The 17876-nt window shown below is 43.6% G+C and overlaps 3 protein-coding genes and 3 non-coding genes across 7 annotated transcripts; 2 read left to right on the top strand and 4 right to left on the bottom strand.

Moving 5' to 3' along the window:
• Positions 1-288: 288 nt before the first annotated feature.
• Positions 289-3797, top strand: mpc2b (mitochondrial pyruvate carrier 2b). Its single transcript, XM_060040253.1, has 5 exons — positions 289-623; positions 1575-1615; positions 1709-1793; positions 2472-2583; positions 2913-3797. Exons 1-5 carry the CDS (start codon positions 530-532, stop codon positions 2992-2994), a joined length of 414 nt encoding a protein of 137 aa, XP_059896236.1. The 5' UTR covers positions 289-529; the 3' UTR covers positions 2995-3797.
• Positions 3798-4695: 898 nt separating this feature from the next.
• On the bottom strand, positions 4696-9789 carry rpl24 (ribosomal protein L24). Of its 2 annotated transcripts, none has more exons than XM_060040250.1 (6): positions 9755-9789; positions 7687-7762; positions 7214-7324; positions 6652-6788; positions 5572-5635; positions 4696-4824 (listed from the first exon to the last, which is right to left on the bottom strand). In XM_060040250.1, exons 1-6 carry the CDS (start codon positions 9772-9774, stop codon positions 4744-4746), a joined length of 489 nt encoding a protein of 162 aa, XP_059896233.1. In that variant the 5' UTR covers positions 9775-9789; the 3' UTR covers positions 4696-4743. The 2 variants fall into 2 exon arrangements, with proteins under 2 accessions (XP_059896233.1, XP_059896235.1); XM_060040252.1 differs by lacking the exon at positions 9755-9789 and adding an exon at positions 7888-7969.
• On the bottom strand, positions 5171-5346 carry LOC132449241 (small nucleolar RNA SNORA23). The gene has a single exon (XR_009523554.1). It is a non-coding gene; the product is annotated as a small nucleolar RNA SNORA23 (small nucleolar RNA).
• On the bottom strand, positions 5871-6047 carry LOC132449242 (small nucleolar RNA SNORA23). The gene has a single exon (XR_009523555.1). It is a non-coding gene; the product is annotated as a small nucleolar RNA SNORA23 (small nucleolar RNA).
• On the bottom strand, positions 6936-7115 carry LOC132449240 (small nucleolar RNA SNORA23). The gene has a single exon (XR_009523553.1). It is a non-coding gene; the product is annotated as a small nucleolar RNA SNORA23 (small nucleolar RNA).
• Positions 8091-14757, top strand: cep97 (centrosomal protein 97). The gene is made up of 11 exons (XM_060040246.1): positions 8091-8407; positions 9000-9142; positions 9259-9417; positions 9595-9696; positions 9791-9904; positions 10008-10174; positions 10289-10453; positions 10675-10844; positions 12293-12959; positions 13115-13190; positions 13306-14757. Exons 1-11 carry the CDS (start codon positions 8371-8373, stop codon positions 13816-13818), a joined length of 2313 nt encoding a protein of 770 aa, XP_059896229.1. The 5' UTR covers positions 8091-8370; the 3' UTR covers positions 13819-14757.
• The last annotated feature ends 3119 nt before the right edge of the window (positions 14758-17876 follow it).

Below are 17876 nucleotides of genomic sequence, written 5' to 3'. Positions count from 1 at the left end.
CTGTACTGTGATTTATTTGGAAAGAAACGATTGATTTACTGATTTAAAAATAATAATAATAATAATAATAAATAAATAATATTTTGCACACATCAAGGCCTTGAAAAATAGTTTTACGATTGCCTTTTTTTTCTAAGTAGGATTTCTGAGGGCTAACCTCTCCTCCCGCTGGCGACACGCCGGAGAGTTAATGCATAGGTCCCGGTTGAACCTATCGTATTGAAGAACACATGAGGGACTTGTGACGCAAGAGATTGTCCCCGCCCCGGTGCCGGTCCTGACCAATCATTATCGGTCTGGCAGCACTAACACGGACACACCGCTGCCGACGAGGAAGGTCGACAGTAGGACAGCATAATTTCCCTTAATAATACCTCGGATTATATCAGAAGTCTATCAAACGTTACGATCACCACTAACCATACTGACGTTAGATTAAGCGGTTGTACAGTAGTCGATACAACAGTTGCTAGTTAGCTGTTAGTTTACCAGGTTATTGTGCATAGTACCCCTAGCTTAGCCAGTGACCATGGCTGCGCTCAGATTGTCCTACCACAGGATTCTAGACAGGATCGAACATATTCTACCTGCAAAACTGAGACCATTGTACAACCATCCAGCAGGTAAGGCCAATCATCTCAGGTAACAGAAATATGAATAGAGTGCAGGATATTTAGCTCTATATGAAGTCGTTGTCCTCTATAGTCTGTCCTGTATAGCCATCCTATAACGTCAGAGATCGGGGATGCTTTTGTTTAAACCGTGTTTTTGCATTGAAACCATAGACCGTATACAATGTAGTAAAACTGCCATTTGTCAACGTTGTTGTTAAGTTGTGTTTGTATATCGATATCCTTGTTCAGCTAGCAACTATAAAGAACTGGAAAAAAATAAAGTGATGTGAAGCATACATTTAGAGCAAGAAAAGGGTATCCGAAGTATTTGCAGAGATAATCTGCTGGGATAACACCAATTAAATGTTTACTCTGCTGTGGCGGTAAAAGTCAAGGTATCACTCACATTATTTGAGCATAACTTTCCCCAATGTCTTTGTGCATTCAGTTGTGCAAATTCAGCCTTCTAATTGCAATGCAAACAAAAGTTGGATCTGTATGTTCTACCTGAAGCTAGAAGCTCAAACTCCCATCTGCAGGGGGTGGTCGGTAGAGACCAATATGGCATGGGATTTCCTGGCTGTTGTAGCTTTTTAGAAGAGGCATCTTTATTACCTTGAAAGCACAATCTGTTATAAAACACAATACCCAAATATTTGTAGTAAACCCGTGGTTGGTGACTTTCTTGTTCAGACATTTACTGTTATCAGCGACGGTTCACACTTGTTTTGTCTGTACAAGGGTAACAAAATGTTGAGCACATTTTTCAAGGACAACTTCCTGGCTGATTATAAATCAGGGGTCCTCATTACAACATTATTCGTATAGGTATTGGTATTTGTCAATTGTCTAACCATATAAACCAATCAGATTGTTTGCGAGGAGTTTATCATAGTGTAAATAATACCAATTACAAGTTCATAACGAGAGCCTCATTTATGTTTCCTCTTTGATTCCTAGGCCCAAAGACTGTGTTCTTCTGGGCCCCGATGTTTAAATGGGTAAGGACATCTTGTACCAGTAGCGTTAATATTATAACAGTGAAGAACTGGATCACATTAAGTAAATAATTCCTTCTCTCTTCACTGCAACAGGCCCTGGTCGGTGCTGGCCTGGCTGATATGAATCGGCCCGCAGAAAAACTCAGCTTGTCGCAGTCCTGTGTACTGACAGCTACAGGTAAACAGTGGGGTACAAAGATCGTGATGCATGAACATGCAACATGCAACCCAAAAAAAGATCCAGCCCAGTGGAGAACTCAGTCCTCCCCACTTCAACTGTTAAAACCGTTTTTCATTCAAGGTAGATCAAGGAGGCCAGCTCCCTATCATCAGCCCTTTTCAGAAGTAGTTTCCCAAGGGGGCATTCAGGTTTCATTGACTGTTACAAGCCTTTCAAAGGTGAGACGAGCAAACCTCTACTTAATAGAGTGTCACCCTCCATAGCTGACTTAACACAAGTGGACATCCTGGGTTTTAAGATTCAAAATAAGATAAAAAAAAAAAAAAAAAAAAACAGAAATGTGTTTAAATTGTCACATTAGAAAGTAAAGCAATGAAGAAGACGGTCCAACCTAAACTCCTGAACCATTAGATTGCACATGTGCAGTGGCCCGTTAAGGAACTTATAAACTCTGTACCATTGCTTGTGACATCGACTGGACTGTCAGATGTTGCACAGTTTGAAATGACGTCAAACAATTCATCAGCTCGTGCCAGAGGCCGGTGCACCAGTCCAAGCATGGATCTCCTGCAAACAAGCCTATCTGGGCCTCTGGGACCAATACATACCCTCTGTCCAAGTAAACATTTCCCTGCGCGCATGCTAAGCGACTCCCTCTTTGTTTTCTGGTTTCAGGTTTGGTTTGGTCCAGATATTCTTTGGTCATCATCCCAAAGAACTGGAATTTGTTTTGTGTCAACTTCTTTGTCGGCGGTGCAGGTGCCTCCCAGCTTTACAGGATCTGGAAGTGAGTGTCTTTTTTTTTTTTGCAGATAGCCTGCGTCTCTATAACTATATGTATCATGGCTACTGTTGTCGGTCCTTCACATCCTTTGTGTACTAGTCTCCCTCTCACTTTTGAGTTACTGTTAAACTGTGTGTGTGTGTGTGTGTGTGTGTGTGTGTGTGTGTGTGTGTGTGTGTGTGTGTGTGTGTGTGTGTGTGTGTGTGTGTGTGTGTGTGTGTGTGTGTGTCTCACATTAAATTCAGACTCAAAGAATAACATAGCACAACATTCTCCTAAATAGGTTGTCATTTGCCTGTTAAGGGTTGTGATCTTGTTTATTTCTGTTATAGCTACAAACAAGAGCAGAAGGCTGAAGCCAAGGCAGCAATAGAATCTGCAGCGGCTGCAGAACCTGCTGCTGCAGAATCCTGAGTGTTGAGAAACCTCAATGCCGTTAAAGGGAGACTACTCACTGATAACATTGTCATGCCCCATCGCCAACAACCCCTTCTTCTCCATAACATTGGACCTGCATTACATCCTCGTCATAACCATTATTTTACCACAGAAAGCAACAGCCTCGCACACACACACCTGCTGGAGGTTCAGGTGCACTTTGTTGTTGAAGGATGGTTGTCAGTATTTTACCCTTCTCCACAAATGTTATGATTCTACATGATCAAAGTCATTCAAGTTAATCTGTTACATCATGCACCTTTTGGTGAGTACTTTTTTCCATTATGTCAGCTTTTATGGAGCATCATTTAACATAATTACTAAAAAAAAGAAATATCTATGTCCTGTAAGAACTCCCCAAAATGTTGTTTATTTTAGCATTTATTATTTGGTGATTTCAGAATTATCCTTCATTGCAAATCAAGGCTTTCCGAGTAGCAATGTGTTAGCGCCATAGGCCCTTTTTTATTAATTTTAACTTTGTTCTATTGTAACCTTAAACAATTATTTACCAAGGTTACATTTTGAGCAGCTATGTTGAAGATAGTCCTTATTCATTCTCGCCCAGCAAAGAACTGATTTGTTTTGCTATTCGTCAACGGTTCTCTCCTTGAAAGCGGTTTATCGCATCCTTGTTACATGACATGTATTCACTAGTTTTGAATTCCCTGATTTCTAGCAATAACTTGTCTGACCTGCTGACTTTGGAAAAATGTAATATAGTTAAATTTGTCTCTGGCTATGTAATGGCTGTATGCTAATAAAATGATCTAAAACCATGTGGATGGACATTTATTTTAAGATTGACTATCCAAAGTACTTTCCTAAATATGTTTAATGCGTGTAGTATTTGATCCTAGTTATCACTGCATTGGTATTTGGACATTCAAGCAGTGAGATTTCAATCAGCTAAGAGGTAAATACAGAAATATTAACTTGGAGGCTTAAACTGTATTAAATGAGTTCTCAATGAGAGTTTTTACTTCAATTAGATTAAAAAACATTTACCATGCTTGTTTGGCCCAAGGGAGCAAATCTATGAGCATTTGAGATTCAGACTGATAGTTGTATATTAAGAGCCTTAAGCCAGTGCTGTGATTTCCCACGACAGCTTGCTAGGAGGAACCTGTTTAAGTCTAGCTAACATGACATTAAGGGCAGAAATGTAGAATATAGTAACTGGTCATGTTCCCTTGAGCCAGGGAACCTAGGATTTACCATTTTTATTTAGCAATCTTTCAGGGGACTAGGATCGACACCCTGGCCTATTCAAAACCAGGCATTTTTATTTGGACTACAAAAATGACTGTCCCATACCAAGTTGTGCCAGTGACAAGTCACTGGCACAACTTGTCACGTGTTGCGAAAGAAGTTTTAGTCTAAGGCTGAATCGATTAAGAGTAAACATTTTAAGAGCCATTATTGCAGTGTGATCTGTTAAAGGGCATAGCCATGAAAAGATCAGGGAATCATTTGCCGTCACAGCCAAGAATACAACGTTTTTTTGGCCATCAGGCACACATTTGATGAATCCTTGAAATTATGTGAACGCTGTCCTATGTAGAAACTATGGACACTTTATAATTGATACACCCTTGAATATCATACATCCTTCATAGAAGGCGGAAGTGTTCTCAACTTGACTTTATACATGTACAAAATTTGCCTCACAAAACGTTGTTATCCAAGAAAAGATTTATTTATCAACAGCCCACACAAACAGATTTAGCGTTTTCCTCCAACACGTGGTGCATTGACCTTCATGGGCTTTGCAATCTTGGTTTTTGGGGCCGCCTTGGTTGGAGCCTGTCAAAGAGAAATAACAAGTTAAATAAAAGCTTCACAGGAACGTATCAAGATAGCAATTAAGATCGTTGTCCATGCCACACTAAACCCAGGTTCAGAGAATCAGTAGTATTTGACAGACTATAGCCAAATACATGGGAATGGAACGGCCATATTGAAGCTCGTCAGGACCACCTGTCACACAATTCTGTGATTTAATACATTGGTTTAAATGTCCCATATCATTGTTATTATTTCTCTAGGAATTGATCACCAATTCAAACATGTGTAGAATCATCATCGCTAGTTCTTTCAATATGCCATGCAATTCTATAATATCCCAATCATACACGTATGCAACATTTAACACTGTAGGAGAGTATGGAGGCCGACCAATGGTGTGTCAATGAAGACGTCAAGGGCCAGTACTATGATCACCAGTTAGTCTATGGCTTCAGGTGTGGCATGAGCACTGCTGCGGAGGCTGTAAAACACAGTCCGCAACAGCACATATCACAGACTACACTGTGCACACCATCCACCTTCAGCCAAAATGGAAAATAATCAGTTTAACTCTTTAATCTTCAACATAAAGTTTGACGCAGCAGGACCAAGATGTACATGTATAGGAAGGAAAAATACACCAGCCGACTGGGTAGAATTTAAGCAGCTTTCTGTTACTCTCCAGTAGCACTATGCTTGCTTGAGTAGCTGGGGCTATCCTTTGTAAATCTAGATTTAAAAACGGGCAAGTCGGCTTCATGTTACCTTTGTTGTGGTGGTCGCTGGCTTCTTGGTTGCCTGCTTGGCCTTCTTGACCTCCTTGGCAGCCCTAGAACACCCAGATAAACTGTTAGATGGTCTTCACAAATCAATCTGCACGACTACAAATACATTACACTTCTCCCCGAAACTATAGTCTCATGCACCATTGCATTGATTTAACAAATGCCATTGGAACGTGATGTTATTATACATTAGTGGTAGTCTGCAAGAATCCTGTATGGTACACTCAGAATCATTATTTTGAGTTCTACATTCCAATCATAGACGTATGCAAAAGTTTAGATTGTAGGAGAGTATGGAGGCCGACCAATGGTATGTCAATGAAGACGTCAAGGGCCAGTACTATGATCACCAGTTAATCTATGGCTACAGGTTTGGCATGAGCACTGCTGCGGAGGCTGTAAAACACAGTCCAACAACATCACATATCACAGACTACACTGTGCACACCATTAACCTGCAGCCAAAAGGAAAATAACCGGTCTACAAGTCTCAATCCAAATGGCATTGGGACTGTGACGTTATTCTACATTAGTGGTCGTCTGCATGAATCCTGTGTGGTACATTCAGAACATTTATTTTAAGCCTCTTTCACTCAGTGTTGCTGCTAGAGATCCTAATATCAACCAGATTAGTTACAAGAAAAAAAAGGACTGATATGGATCAGCTATGCTAGTAGAAAATAATTTCCTTGAGTTAATTGGAAAACAGAAAATACACTTGCATCTTTGTTCAAGCAAGCATCAGGATTAATAAAGTTCCAACACTCTTAAAAATGAATTAACCTAATCTTTAAGGCAGGGGTGATCTCTAAAGGCAATACATTTACTTAGAATGATTTCACATATGGATTGATAGCAGGCAGTGGTAAGAATAAGTTATATTCACTCAAGCCAAGAATAATAATAAAAATATATATATACACATGTAAAATGCTATTTCAAGCTGACTAGCATCAGTATGAATGCACTTTGCACATCTTGAGGCCACATTTTTACTCTGCTCTTAGTGGAGCTGCAGAGGCGAGTACTCTTCTCGTGCCGTGGAGGTGTATCAACATACCTGATGGCCTGCTCCCGCTGGGCCTTGCGAACCTCTGGCTTCTGGTTCCTCTTGGCCATGATGTCAGCAAGAGAGGCACCAGTAATGGCCCTCTGGAACTTCACGGCGCGACGTGTGCGCTTCTTTGCTACCTCTTCCTGTCAAAATGGATGGGAAAGCCTCCAAATCAGTACATTGTTAACCCTTTCCCAATTCTTACTACCGGGTTAACATTCACCAGTATTTCCATTCTTTCAATATGCCATCCATTCTACATTCCAATCATACACCAATGCAAAAGTTTGGATTGTAGGAGAGTATGGAGGCCGACCAATGGTATAATGTCAATGAAGACTTCAAGGGCCAGTACTATGATCACCATTTAGTCTATGGCTGCAGGTTTGGCATGAGCACTGCTGCAGAGGCTGTAAAACACAGTCCTGCAACAGCACATATCACAGACTACACTGTGCACACCATTAACCTGCAGCCAAAATGGAAAATAACCAGTCAGTCAACAAGTCTCAATTCTAAACATAGGACACCTGCATAAAAAAAACAAGTCCCTGAGAAAACTACTTACAGATTGGCCCTTCTTGTGCTTGCGCCTGTACAGAACTGTCCAGTTGATCTGTCTAGGATTCCTCTTTGACAGGAAGGCGGCCTCGCACTTGCCATTCAAGAACTGGAAAACCTGTTGAAAGTTGAAATACTATGATGCTATTGACAGGACTCTTGCGTGATTTTGATACGAATGGCAGGTGAAAAGTGGATAGCATGAATGCCGTCGCCACAGCCATCATGTGCTGGAGTGTTGAAATAGGCAGGGTGAAGCAGTTCGTTTATTGCAACAACTATAAACAACGTACGTGTAGTTAGCAACCATAGCTATGTCATTCCATGCCGACAAGGCCGGCATCAATAACTTAGGCTTTCATGGCAGTTACCACTTTAAAAAAACATTGGAACACAGTAAGCCCACACTTGTTTGACTGATCAAATGTGAAAAGCGAGACACGCTAAATAAAAAACACGTATATCTCAAAGAAGCGTTACCTTTCCGTCTATCCTGGCGTATCGGCGGCCATGACCGGGGTAGATTTTATACCCGCTAAAACTGCACAACTCGACCCTGAAAAGGACAAATACACACCACCATTGAGTTTAACATAATATTCCTAACCAAAACGATCATAACGTTAAGTTAGTGCTTATTTATATACTAGGATGATCATAGATTATATTCCTGGAACTCACTTCATGATGGCTACGAGAGGGCACAAAACCGGAAAGAAAGACAAGCGGATACGGAAACTAAATAATGTCACCTGAATTTGGATTTATGAACAATTGTAATATATATGTATCGCTGTTAAAAATACAAAATGCGTTTCAAATAATCTCCTACATACATAATAAATAAATAAATATATATATAATTTGTATTTTATGCCTTTTATCCAATTGTCGACGTAATCACTGCGCCAACGGTAGGAGCGTAGCTATGGTTGCCAGTGTTTAGCAGAAGCGGGAACGAATGAACAGAAATGTTAGCGAAATAATAATCCGAATCACACATGCTGCTAATACTACACTTAACGGATCGGTCTGTGGTGCATTGAGCTCAACAGGCAGGCTTCAACTGAGTAAAAGATTGTTGTTTGGAACATTTGTGATCAGTGTGCATAAGAGTGTAACTGTTGTACCAGCGTCGCCAGCCTTCTTGACAGGGCTGTGGAGATGGGGGTATCCGATTTTAAACTTGATGCAAACGCTGGTAAGCTTCATAATAAGGGCTGAATGACAATTCAATGCCCGAACTTTATTTATTTTAACTTTAACTCTCCGCCGGGCCTACAATTGTTGCTAGTGCTAATTAGCAGTACAATGGCCCAAAGCTAATGTTGATGTGAGCTAGCGTCAGCACCAGGATGAGTGTTGTTGTATCAGTGATGTACCATAAGCCACAAGGTGCTGCAGCATCATATTCAGTTATTCGCTTGTAAACCTAGACACTTTGAGACATTGATAACTATCAATTGATACGAATCATCAATAATAATGATGGAAATTATTTGGTTCATATCATCAACTTGCCATTAGCTTGTTCTGCCTGCTATTGTTGTGATGGTTGTCACAACTTGTCCGTGTTTAAGCAATATCATCTTCTATTAACTTCGGAGTGTAATATTGTTGTCTAAACTGATCAGGAACCGTTCTGTCTGTATGATCATGCTGGTTCAAATGTTGTTTGTGTAATAACTACTTGTTTCAAATGTGTTATGTTTGTGTTGGCTCATGATATTAACAGTTTAATAGGAAAATGACATCCAACCAACCGTCCAACCCCTTCCGGTCCATTGTTTTAGGCCCTGTGGTGGACCTCTCAGCCCAGGGAATCCATAAGTTGGAACCGAGTTTTACATGCTCAGATGAAACCCATACCCTCATTCTGGATCGCAACAATATCATGAAACTAGACCATCTTGAAAGAAGTCCAGGGTTACAACAGGTGCTCACTCGCTCTCTCTCTTCTATTGATGCATATATTTGTATGTACAGTTTATTTTTGTGTGTGTATGTATATGTTTATATATATATATATATAATTGCTGTCATTGTCCCCAGCTCTCTGTTGCCAGCAACCGTCTGGTGCGGATGATGGGTGTGTGCCGGCTAACAGCGCTAAGGGTTCTGAACCTGCCCAATAACAGCATTGGTTACATCGAGGGCCTTCGGGACCTGCCTCAGCTTGAGTGGCTCAACCTCTCCGGTAACAACATCAAGGTACGTGGATTGGACGTTAGGACAATTATTTACCCACGACTGCTATGTCATGTATTTGTTATATTTTTTAGTGCACACTTAAGCGGCAGCAGGTTTTTTTTCGGCGGACCAAAGAAAATGTGAAAATGTAGTATTTATTTATTTGGAGTATTTACTATCGTCCTCTATTTTCTTTAGGTCATTGAGCAACTTCACAACTGCATTTCCCTGCAACACCTGGACCTGTCCGACAATAACATATCAACTATTGGCGATTTGACTAAGCTGTTGGCCTTAAAAGTAAGGATTCAGAGGAAGTGAGAAGTAGCAAGCCATCCATTCTTCATGTACGACTCACCTGTTTAGATTTGCTGCCATGTTGTTTTTATTGCAGACACTCTTGCTTCACGGGAACAGCATAACGACACTCCGTACGATTCCTGCCCACCTACCCACGCGTCTATCGATTCTCTCCTTGGCGGAAAATGAGATAAGGGATCTCAATGAGGTAGCTCTCATGCAGAAACCGTTTAACTGTATTAAAATCAACATAAGTTAGATTTATTTCTCCCCCTCCATCTAACTGGTGCTCCTTCTGTGCTCTACTTTAGGCCTCCTACTTTGCACCTCTCCAGGAACTGGAGCAGCTCTCTATAATGAGCAATCCATGTGTGATGTCCACCCCGTCGCTGCCAGGGTTTGACTACAGACCTTACGTCATGAGCTGGTGCCTGAGCCTCAAGGTGCTGGACGGCTATGTGGTTACACAGAAAGAAAAGTGAGCAAAACAACGTGGACCTAAGCCTCAATATTACCCCCCTGAAATGAATGTCGTCATCTTGGGTAGTAATCTCACCGTCTAGTAGCAGTAATGTATTTTTTCCACTACCAGTTTAAAGGCAGAATGGCTGTACAGCCAGGGCAAAGGTCGCTCGTATCGACCGGGTCAGCACGTGCAGCTGGTCCAGTACCTGGCCACCGTGTGTCCCCTGACCACCAGCCCAGCCCTGGAGACGGCCGAGGACGCGAAGCTGGAGAAGATCCTCAGTAAGCAGAGGTACGCACGCACACACCCAGCCACACACACACACACACACACACACACACACACACACACACACACACACACACACACACAGAGCAGGCCCCCGGTGATTAATGTTGATAAAGCAGCATCAAAGTGCACATTACTGATACCCTGTTCTACGGCTCTACCCAGAGTGATATTTACTGTGATCCGAGCAACATGTTGACTTTGGTTTTTTGGTTTTCTTTCAGGCTTCACCAAAGGCAACTGTTGCAGCAGACGGGAGGCTCTCCCAGCCCGCCTCGCCCTACTCACTTGGACGTGGAGACCCTCAGTCCACAGCATACTGCCCCTCTGGCCCCAGTAATGGCAGACAACAGATCCACCCCAACAGGCGCTGTTCCATCGGCCAGAGAGATGGGTGAGAGGAGCTCGCTACAACTGGCAAGGGATTGTTTCATGTCATTTCTGTGCTATGAACATCACTTCAGTGGTGCTCAACCTTTTTTCGGAGTCGCGGACCCCTTGAAAGTGTTCGCGGGCCCACATCCGACCAGAAGTTATATGGTTACCGAACAGTGCTAATCGGAGGACGTTTATTTTAACAATCATATGCAGGCTCATACATACATTGCAGTAGTGGTAAAAAGAAGAAGAGATGTGTTAATAATAACCTTATATGCATGGAACATTCACATAATGTTAGGAACGATATTGTCTCAAGGGAGCAGTGTTTTAACGACCAACGCCGGTGCTGATAAAACCAACCGTAATAGGAGCCCCCTATTGTTGACTCACCTAATGAGACGGCTTATGTTGCAGGGCAGACACCAAATGCTTAATGTCGGGCTTAAGGGATAGCAGTCTCAGTCTAGGATTGGGCTCAACATTCAGTTTACTCCTGTGTTTCGTCTTCAATGCGTTTTTATATCCGTTTTATATTTGTCGAAATTAGTCATGCTTGTGTTTTTGTTATTTGTACCTTTTATTCCTGGTGGGGCCTCTTGGACCAGATCAATATTGTAAATAAGAAACTGTTCTTAATGTTTTATCTGGAAAAATAAAGGTTAAAATAAAAAAAATAAAAATGCCAGGAAAGCCAGTCTCCCAGAGATTCGTCTTCAGGGCAATCAGAAATCGCAGAGCTCTGCTGGACAGATCGGGATACTCGACCCAAGTGAAAGCTTTGTTGGGTATCCCGATCTGACAAAAACCAAAGGTTTTGTCAGGTACTTCTGTGCGAAAGCTAGTTCCAATGCGCTGAGACACGGTTTTACTTCTCTTTTGCACTCTGGCCTTTGAGGGTCACTGTAGCTGGCGAAGGGGTTTTGCAGGCATTTTCTTTATAGCCAGCGCTACACTATGTTCATTGCAGTTGACAGACAGCTTTTACCCAGGTGCCGGGCAAGCACTGCACTGTGCTGGCCCGGCATCGCACAGGCGCCTTCAGAGCTCAATCCTGCACTTTTGGACCAATCAATACCGCAATTTTATTTCCATTTTCAGATCATCGCTCATCCTACGTAGGATGGCCTACCATAAGTTCCTATCACATTGCTCAGGCTTTTCGAAAGGTTTAAAGTAAAAATAACAAAGAATGATTATTGTTTTTACATTGAATAATGTTTTTGTAATAGAATTAATATAGATAAAAATGTACGGTGTTTTGTTTGTGATTTGTCAGCCGACCTGCAATACCGTTGTTTCAGCGAGTACAGTGGCAGCGGATCAAGGCCAACTGAATCGCTGCACTACTTTATAGTGGATAGAACGTTTGCTGTAGACAGCTTTGTATCAAATAAGGAGAAAACATCAATAACAATTTAATTTTAATTTGGTTTGTCAATCTTTCACTCATTCCTGTTCCAGAGCCGACGGTTCAGTACAACACCTGGATGAGGTCGGACTCCTTCCACCAACCGGGGCCTGTGCTTCGCAGCACCAGAGCAGCAGCAGAGGAGTCCCTCCACCTGGAGGACGTGCAAACAGACGAGGATAGACCCAGCGGCAGCCTGCTTTCCTCCGTCTCCACCTTCCTGCCCGCGGCCGCCGACGTCAGAGAGCCCAAGGCGGCTCTCTCAGAGAGCGAGGACGAGACCGAAACGTTTGAGCCCGACTCTCTGGCCCCGGAACGCCCATCCCTGCCAAGGAAGTCACTCATCGCAGAAATCTGTTACCAGTGTCCAGAGACGGTGCAACAGGAGACCGTCATCGATACGGAAAGCCAGGCGACGGCCGGTCACCGTGAGGGCGCTGAGGTCTCAACAGCTTGTCCACCCGCCGTCGGGCCCAGCCGGGCGCAGGTCGGACCGGCACCAGGAACCCCCCCAGCCAGTGGGGGGGGGGAGGTGCTGGAGGAGCCCCAGCAGAAGGTGGAAGGGGACCTGGACGGAGACGGGGCAGCGGTGAGGATACAGTCATGGTGGCGGGGCCAGTACGCCCGCCACTACCACCCCGTCGCCCGGGAGGTCCGAAGTGAGATCCGTCTGCACAGGATGCAGGAGCACATAGTCTCCCTATCAGGGGAGCTGGAGAGGTATGTTGATGGCTGATCTCCTGCTTCATGTATGTAACGAAGTCCCCTGTGCTATTTTTAAAGATCATGCAACGGTTCAGTTACCTGCGACTTGACGTCATTTGCTTGCAGGGTTTATTCACAGATTTACAGAACTTGCCTGTCTTGTCCTGCAGAATGCAGGGACGCTATGAGGAAGAAAGGTTGCAGAGGATGGTTCAGGAGGAGGCTGTCAAATTTCTTTGGAAACAGGTGAGGGGATGTGAAGCTTTTAATGTAATACATGTTCAAACATACGCGTCGAAAGCAATATTCTGCCCCTTTTTCCATCCTCGTTATGACTACATGGGAATGCTCCCGCCCACAGCTCCAGTCTATGCAGCGGTGGCAGCACTCTGTCGAGGGGCAGCTAGCCAGCATGAAGCCCTGCGAGGCCCCGGCTGTGACGCCGGCTCCTGCCTCCTGTCAGCCCTTGGTCCCAGCGGCCCGCTGCAGCACCGCAGAACCGGCCCACACGCAGGCGTCCTTCCCGGACTCCGGCTTCCAGTCAACATGTGAGCAGCAGGTGGCCCTGGAGGACAGCTTTCTCAGCAGCGGCACAGTGGACTCCCTGGAGACTGTGCGGGCCCTGGCCTTGGCCCTGGCCAGCCCTGGGGGCTGTGTGTCCCGAGCGGGCGGGGACAGTGCAGATTGCAGCCTGCTGGAGCAGTACCTGTCCTCCGTACAGCAGAGGGAAGAGGAGGAGGAGGAGGAGGACGGCATGACCGGCGCCAGGACTGAAGGTTCTCAGCCCCCGTCGCCTCTGTCGCCCTGCAAAACCCCACCGCGGACCAACACGCAACACGCACGTCAGGGTGGGGACAAAGAATCCAAACCCTGATGCACACGGACAAACAAAACTCGTCTCCCCGGGTTCCATCTGTTGAAAAATACTCTTGACCAAACTAGCTCCACAGAGACGTGCGTTTAGAATCTGGATTTACTCTCGTGATTGGTCCTAGTTTTGACCTCTGCAACATGAATGTCTGAAACCAGCATCGAATGTGTTACATTTTTGGCTTTGAAAAGATGGCTTATTGCTCAACTGGGCAAAACCATGTGTAGCTAATGGACACAAATAGGCCTTGTACTTATTTCGTTCACTTATTTGCAAATGAAAACAAATGAATGTTTGTTTTATTATATCAAGGACATTATGTATTCGATTTACTAAAGGTTGTTGCCTTCTAAACCCGCCTGATGAGGAAGACGGGGGAGGTTAAAATATATCACCTATTTTGTGTTAATTTAATTTATTATGCACTTATTCAAAAATAGTAGCTTTCGTAAATGTGAGGAATTTCTCACCAGTATCCTGCTGATATATAATGCTAATTAAATTATTTCAGGGCTATGTTCTATACACATGCTCTAGCCATAGACTGTACAATAGGCTAAAGCAGAAGCGTCATCTGCAAAACCACCACTGGAAAGCAAGAAGAGATCACTACATCTGACATCTTTACTTTAAACCTGCTCTCTTTTCTTTTTGACTTCCTCTTTATGCCTTTGACTCCACTATAATTTCAATTCAATAGTGAAACACTGAACAACTTCTGATAATTTCATGCCAATAATTGCAAACTTGTCCGTACATAAATCTGGCCTTTAAATCACTGCAATGCGCACCAGAGGTTTGCGTTATGTTATGTTCTATGTACTATAGCAAGCTATTGATCTGGTTCTCTCTTCCATATGCTGCTTGCCATAATCATTGTACTTAACAGAAATACAAATTCAAAACAAACTGAGAATAAAGTTAATGCATTATTTTAAATCACCTAGTGTTTGAATTCAATGACTGAATCAGTGGGCTCACCGCTCTCCTTCCTGTCGTATTCGGGTCAAATCTGACCCATTTCCATTTCAATCAATCATAAATATAGTGTTTTACATTTATTTGTCTCGAGGGCTTATGATATCCTCCACACTAGGGGTTTGAACATATACAATTGCTGATCACTACTTTCATTGAATTTTAAGTTGTTTAGTCAACTTTGTAACACCTGTGGTGTTCCGGGTCAAAAATGAATGCCATAGGAAATGAATGGGTGATCCTAGATTGTGTTCATCCAATAGATAGTACACAACCACAAATCCACCCCCACCACCACACGCGCACACACACAACTACACGCACGTGCACTCACACAGACACACTTTCACGCACATGCACACACATACACGTTCAGGCACGCACGCACACACACACACACACACACACACTCCACCCCACGTGAACCCTTTTCAGACTGAACAATTAGGTGTCCTCTCTTTCCCGTGCTTATGTACCTATCCCCCCACGTGAACCACACTTTCAATACAAAATGTATGATATCTTCTCACAGATACCCGATATGTAGCTTGCTTGTGCATTGCTCTTATTTTACTATGAACACAATGAGTCGGCGCCTATGCCTTCATTAACGGCTTGCGATGCTTCATCGCCATCAGAGGTGCTGTCCGCCACACACACACACACACACACACACACACACACACACACACACACAGTGGCGTTTCTACATTAGGGGCAGGTGGGGCAGTGCCCCACCAGACCCACGAGATGGCGCTGTTGAGCAGAAGGCGCAATCCATTCCTACTTCGTGGCAAACTATATATATTTTTTTATATACAAAGTAGCGTACACATTTGTGTGAATAAACTTGACTCACAAGCATTATAGCCTTGTTTTGGAGTAATTTGATTCGTGTGTTCTACTGCCTGTGTGCTTGCTTGAATGAACGTTGTCTATATTTACGTTTCCTGTTTCCGGAGGGGCAAAGACCCACGCTGCCCCACCGTTACCATAGAAACACCAATGAGCGCGAACCACACCGGCCAAAGTTAACATTGAGGCTAGGGGCAATTTCAAATTTGCCCCTAGACGTTAACTGCGTAATCTACGTATTCTACGTAATGTAGAATTACGTAGAATACGGGTGGGGGCCTGCACGCGAGTGAGACCGTGTTGGGGGTTGCCGGGGTAACCGGGGTTTGTTTTGGTCCGGTTTTCAGCTGTTGGTGACAATGTTGACAATGTTGTTACAACGTTACGGGTTTCAGTGACCTGGTTTTTGGTTCATTAAAACTACCTTCAACTACTAATGACTCGACATGATTATGTCACCGGCGAGGTCGTTACACTATATTATAGTGCGTACCATGTTGGCGCTCTGAGATTCTTTGGAACGTTTGCGTTTAAAATATAATGCAATATTATTATTATTATTATTATTATTATTATAGGCAACATCTCTGTGTCGTACTGAGCGCTAAAGCATGTGAAATGTATTTAAATAGGATGTCTGCTCCCTGCTGGCACTCAAAATGCAGCCCATAGTATACCTGACTGGTCTATATAGGCCTACTGTTATAATAATCAGCTACCTCTATTTTTCTGACGTAATATGACGTCATATAAATTTGCCCCACCAGAAATTTCAGGCTAAAATCGCCACTGCACACACACACACACACACACACACACACACACACACACACACACACACACACACACACACACACACACACACACGATGTGTTCATGTTGATGTTCTGTGAATTTGGTCTCTGTTTTGATTTTTCTCTTTTTTTTTTTACAATAAATGTTAATTTTGGAATACAACTTTCAATTTCTGTGTCTATTCACTGCAGTTATTCATGTAAACCAGTAGTCTGAGACATTGTTTACAGGTTAAAAGGGAGTTCAATAAAATTTGGTAATGATCATTGTTTTTTTTGTTATTGTAAGGGCAGTTAAAACAGGCCGGTCAAATTTGACCGGGAGCAAGCCATCCCCGCCAGAAAACGGCATCATTAATGCCGCTTTTCCACCGCACATGTAGCTCGACTCGACACGACTCGACACGACACGACTCGACACGGTAGCAGCACGGGTGCTTTTCCACCGCAAAAAGTACCTCCTGGACGTGGGCGGGGTCGGCTGCGCGAAAGGGCCGTGACGTATTTGTGTACGCGACGCAAACAACACATACGCAACCCACACATGGACAGAACCCACATAACAACAATGGAGGACATCGATCACATTACTATTATTAGCTGGCATGTTGAAGAAGTTGGAGAAGTGGAACATGTTGGCTGCGGCGCTGCTATGGATGTTACCAGCATGGTTGCCATGTCGCTCTCGTGACTTCGTCACACTCTCTGGCCAATCAGTCGCCGGCCGTCTGCCGACGTCACCTTTTAGCATCGGCTCAGCTCGCTTGGAACCTAGAGCGAGTAGGTACTAGAAAAAGCAGCCACTTCAGGTACCAGATACCATGGTACCGCGGTGGAAACGCAAAAAATGCGAGCTGAGTCGAGTCGTGTCGAGTCGTGTCGAGCTGGTACCATGCAGTGGAAAAGCGGCAGACGCGTATCACCTTCATTACGCCGTAAAAAACGCCGTAAAATGTAGAAAAATGCCGTAAAATACGCCGTCATGCGCAAAAAACCGCCGCTTTATACGCCGCAATTAAGCCTTTCAAGACCGCGCGTAAAAAGCGCCGGCGCTAAAATACGGCGCTTTTATGCACATCACAACGCTATGGCAAGCCATCCCCGCCAGAAAACGGCATCATTTAGACGCGTATCACCTTCATTACGCCGTAAATAATAATCTCCGCCCTTCTTTTCTCTCAGATCTCCTCTCATTTGGCGTTAGTTGTAGCGTCATATTCATATAGATATATATATTAGTAAATGCAGTTTCAACGTTGTGATAACCGTGGTCCAATCGATAGAGACGCTTGCTATGTAGGGAAGAGGTTGTCGGACCGAATCTATAGGCCTATATTGTCAGATTTGTGCTTTTGTCAGATGGTCACGCTTTTATGATCGCAATGCTTTTTAGTCCGCAAGCCAGACCTCCTGTGTTATAAGTTCCAAATTCAG

Source organism: Gadus macrocephalus, chromosome 20 (assembly GCF_031168955.1).
Source record: "Gadus macrocephalus chromosome 20, ASM3116895v1".
NCBI lineage: Eukaryota > Metazoa > Chordata > Actinopteri > Gadiformes > Gadidae > Gadus > Gadus macrocephalus.
Note: the sequence above shows the minus strand (reverse complement) of the source record. Positions and strands in the feature narration are given on the sequence as shown.

Coding starts and splice junctions, on each gene's coding strand:
- rpl24 (XM_060040250.1), bottom strand. CDS start 9,774: ATGGCAGCAAATCTAAACAG. Junction 7,325..7,686: donor ACGCCAGGATAGACGGAAAG/GTAACGCTTCTT, acceptor AACTTTCAACAG/GTTTTCCAGTTCTTGAATGG. Junction 6,789..7,213: donor AGCACAAGAAGGGCCAATCT/GTAAGTAGTTTT, acceptor CCATTTTGACAG/GAAGAGGTAGCAAAGAAGCG.
- cep97 (XM_060040246.1), top strand. CDS start 8,371: ATGGGGGTATCCGATTTTAAACTTGATGCAAACGCTG. Junction 9,905..10,007: donor AGATAAGGGATCTCAATGAG/GTAGCTCTCATG, acceptor GCTCTACTTTAG/GCCTCCTACTTTGCACCTCT. Junction 13,191..13,305: donor TCAAATTTCTTTGGAAACAG/GTGAGGGGATGT, acceptor TCCCGCCCACAG/CTCCAGTCTATGCAGCGGTG.
- mpc2b (XM_060040253.1), top strand. CDS start 530: ATGGCTGCGCTCAGATTGTCCTACCACAGGATTCTAGACAGGATCGAA. Junction 624..1,574: donor ATTGTACAACCATCCAGCAG/GTAAGGCCAATC, acceptor TTTGATTCCTAG/GCCCAAAGACTGTGTTCTTC. Junction 2,584..2,912: donor CAGCTTTACAGGATCTGGAA/GTGAGTGTCTTT, acceptor TTTCTGTTATAG/CTACAAACAAGAGCAGAAGG.